The sequence below is a fragment of the Haplochromis burtoni genome, unplaced genomic scaffold, assembly GCF_018398535.1.
Source record: "Haplochromis burtoni strain Fernald_Lab_line unplaced genomic scaffold, NCSU_Asbu1 Contig_236, whole genome shotgun sequence".
Classification (NCBI taxonomy): Eukaryota; Metazoa; Chordata; class Actinopteri; order Cichliformes; family Cichlidae; genus Haplochromis; species Haplochromis burtoni.
Window position 1 is genome coordinate 199,556 of NW_024582597.1, and position 3,843 is coordinate 203,398.

Genomic DNA, 3,843 nt, shown 5'->3' on the forward strand with positions numbered 1-3,843 from the left:
TTTTTTAAAATCAAGTCTGCAAACTTTGTCCCGTCTCTCCCGGTCTGAATTTCAACTGAGAAATGTTCACTTGAGCTCAGATGGTAATTTTTCACAGAATTTGTTCCAACATCTGGGTCTGCAGCATTGTTCAGTGAGAATCTCTCCCCCACTGGACTTGATTCAGAAATGTCCAAATGCATCGTCCCCCTCCGAAAATGTGGAGCGTTGTCATTAATGTCCGTTATTTCCACCTCAATATTAAACATCCGCACAGGATTCTCGATAGTAGCGTCTAATTTAAGAACGCAGTATGATGTTGTCTTCGATGGACAGAAAAACTCACGGTCAATCCTTTCTAAAATGTACAGCTCCCCCGTTACCTTGTTAATGTCGAGGTATTTTTTGTTAGCTACTACATCCACGCGCATTTTTCTTTCATTCAGCGTCGTCACATCTAACCTCAGGTCGGTTGCTAGATTTGCAACAACAGAACCTTCCTCCATTTCTTCAGGAATAGAATAATGGGTGATTGAAGACGCAGTATTCACGATAGCAGAAAGAAAGAAAATCAGGGAAACGTACCCTGTCCCGCATGACTGTTTGAGATGGTGCATCATCGTGAAGCTTCCGTAACTCTGAAACACCTTGAAATGTGCGGAAACGCAGGTAAATCGTCCTCTTGTTGACTAAACACACGAAACGGACAACATCAGAGAAAATGTTTCTTCCTCACGAATGACGTACATTTTAAATGGGACCACCTATTCTCCTTCCTCCAATAAATTTACGTGAAATCGATGACCTCACTAATGGGTGTGTTTTTCTGCAAAACAGCGACGGAAACAATTGCGCAACTTTTTCAATAAAAAAAAAAAACATAAAAATAAAATACAGTTGTTTTCATTAAATAACAACAGAATCAGGGCGTCTCAATTCCCGTTTAAGAAGTTGCTGATGCGAACTGGGACGTGAATTAGTGAATGCACACGAAGTACTTCCCAGTTTTTGGCATCTTTCCATTTCTCCATGCACTTTTTTTCTTTATTACGCAATTATCATGAGGAAAACAGCGAGTTTGTAACACAGTATCCCGTTTGCCTGTCGGAGTGCGAGGTTTCCTGTGCTGATGCATGAAACAGTACTGGACAAGTAATGGCATCAAATGTATCACTGCGCATTGCGAATGGCAGTTACTCTCTTATGATGTGCTACCGATTTTCCCGTCCTTTCTGTCTGTTTTCATTGCCTAAGGAATGATATAAAGGCCGGTTTAATTGCAAGACATCTATTTTTGAAACGGCGCTAAAATTATATTACATGTTTTGTGCCATAAAGCTTTATTGCGATTTAATAAACTGTATGCATCACCCGGGTCTTTGTCACACTCACCTAAAGACTGTTTGCTCTCGCTATAGGCAAGGTACACAATGCCTGCCTGCTACTTTACACATAAAAGTTAGGCAAGCTACTCGATATAGTGTGATCTCAAAGAGACAATGGAAAGAGTTAAGATAATAATAATAAGAAGAAGAAGAAGAAAAAGAAGAATTTCAGCCAAATACAGAAAAGTAAGTGCCAGTTAGTGATCAGACCAGTCAACAAAACTAAACAAACACACCAAGCATGTCTGTTTATGTACAGTTTCAGTGCGTGTGTATATATAAAGGTTTTCGTTCTTAAATGTTTGTGCATGCTCGATTATTAACATATTTATTTGAACGCTTGAACTGACTATGTAGTATTTTCTTATCTTTTCTTTTTTTCGGGAAAAAAAAAAAGAACTGTACGCACAAAATGTACAGTTGAACAATAAGTTATTTTTCATTCTTCCCAACAAATAATCCTTTAGTAGATATCTAGTCAGATTAACAAAGTTATTCCTTTGACCACACTAATGATGATGGAGAGAAACTCTGATTTGCTTATTAACCCAAATACCAAATATAGCAATTAAAAAACAAATAGAGGTCAGTAGATGTAAGTAAACTGACTGGACTGGGATGGATTCAAATTCCAAAGCTGAATTAATGATTCAGTGAACACTGGAGAAACCATAGATGTCAATAATTGGGGGGGAAAAGAAGAAAAACCTATCTGTTTATTATATTCTTACCTGCAGAGTAGAAGCTGCTGAGTCACTAGTGTCTGTCAGTCCTGTCCCTCTCGGTATGCTGGACACAATGTACCTGGAGCCCTTTGGCAGAGGTCTGTCTAACCACCAGCTTTCCTTTCCTGGTCTCTGCTAGAAACAGACTGTACCAGTAGGCATCGTTGGAGACCAGAGTGGAGTCTGCGATGGTGGAGTTCCTCTCACTGATCACACTGTTCCTGGAGGGAGGAGCTGCTTTGCTGGGCTTGGGTTTCTGACACTTGATCACGATGGTGACCAATATGGTGATGAGCAGCAGAAACGACACCGAGCCCAGACCGATGACCAAATACAGGTTGATGTCTGAGAAGATGTCATATTCCAGAGGCTCCTCAGTCATGTCAGAGTAGGCTTTAACAGCAGTCTCCATTGTGGTCAGCTTGATGGTGACTGTAGCAGAGAGAGCAGGCTCTCCATTGTCCTTGGCAACAACAACAAGTCTCTGGTGGCGTGGATCTCTGTAACTGAACATCCTCATAGTCCGGATCTCTCCATTGTATTGGTCCAGACTGAACAAGGTGGCGTCAGTCACCTGTAGAAACTGGTAGGTGATCCGAGAGTTGTGCACAGAGTCTGTATCTAACGCTATCACCTTGGCAATCAGGGATCCTTTATCAGTGGATCTGGGGATCTTTTCCTCCACCACAGAGCCGTGTGCACGCCACGGAGACACAATAACAGGAGCATTGTCGTTCTGGTCCACAATAATGATGTGGACGGTCACGTTACTGCTGAGAGGAGGAGAGCCAGAGTCTCTGGCCTCGATGTGGAACAGAAACTCCTTCTCAATCTCATAATCAAAGGTTTTGAGTGCGTAAAGATTACCGTTCTCTGGATTGATGGAGAACAGCATGGACATGGATGTGTTGGCTATCTCCTTCTCTATTATGAAATAAACTAGATACTGGTTTTCATGGAGGTCGGGGTCAAAGGCAGTGAGTGAGCTGAGCAAGGCCCCAGGTGCGTTATTCTCCATGACACGTATAGTATAAAATGACTGGGGGAACTGTGGGACATTGTCATTAACATCCAGCAGCTCTAAAGTCATAGTTTCATTGTCAGATAAAGGAGGAGAGCCTCTGTCTGTCACAGTGAAAGTGATGTCATATTCTGGCACCTTCTCACGGTCTAATGGCTCCGACACTACTAATTCATAATAGTTATCAGAGGACTCCCTCAGTTTGAAAGGCATATTATCTGGAATATGAAGATCAACTATTCCATTATCACCTGAATCTTTATCACTGACACTAACTACAGCTATCACTGTGTCTGTGGGTGTGTCTTCTTTTATTGGACTCTGAAATGATTTAATTGATATTTCTGGGTGATTATCATTCATATCTGTCACCTGTATTGTAAGTTTACACTGTCCAGATACTGAGTTAGGGCCCTTATCACTGGCTATAATTTCCATTTCATAAAGTTTTAAATCTTCATAATTTATCATCTCTTTGACTCTGATCTCACCATTTTCTGGATTGAGGTTAAACATCTTTTGGGTCCTTTCTGATGTATACAAACTGTATGAATAAACAATCTCAGAATTGGATCCTTCATCTAAATCAGTGGCATTAAGTTTAATTACTAGACTGCCAACTGGAGAGTTTTCCATCACATCTACGACATATTTTGCTTTTTCAAAAGAAGGGGCGTTGTCGTTGACATCAAGCACGCGAACAATGATGCTGGCTGTACCTGTGCGGGTGGGA

General features: G+C 41.2%; 1 protein-coding gene across 5 annotated transcripts in view; it reads right to left on the reverse strand.

Moving 5' to 3' along the window:
• The window catches only part of LOC102309241 (protocadherin alpha-C2), a 44,457-nt gene that overhangs the window by 6,764 nt on the left and 33,850 nt on the right, over positions 1-3,843 (reverse strand). For 3 of the 5 annotated variants that reach the window (XR_006055161.1, XM_042226951.1, XM_042226954.1), the window contains one exon: positions 2,096-3,367. The exons of 1 other annotated variant lie outside the window; for it this stretch is intronic. Coding sequence is in view for 3 of the 4 variants with exons in the window: in XM_042226951.1 (XP_042082885.1) it covers positions 2,121-3,367 (1,247 nt within the window). In the remaining variant the exon portion in view is untranslated. The remainder of the gene's footprint in view (positions 1-2,095; positions 3,368-3,843) is intronic. One more of the 5 variants, XM_042226953.1, reaches the window with a different exon arrangement.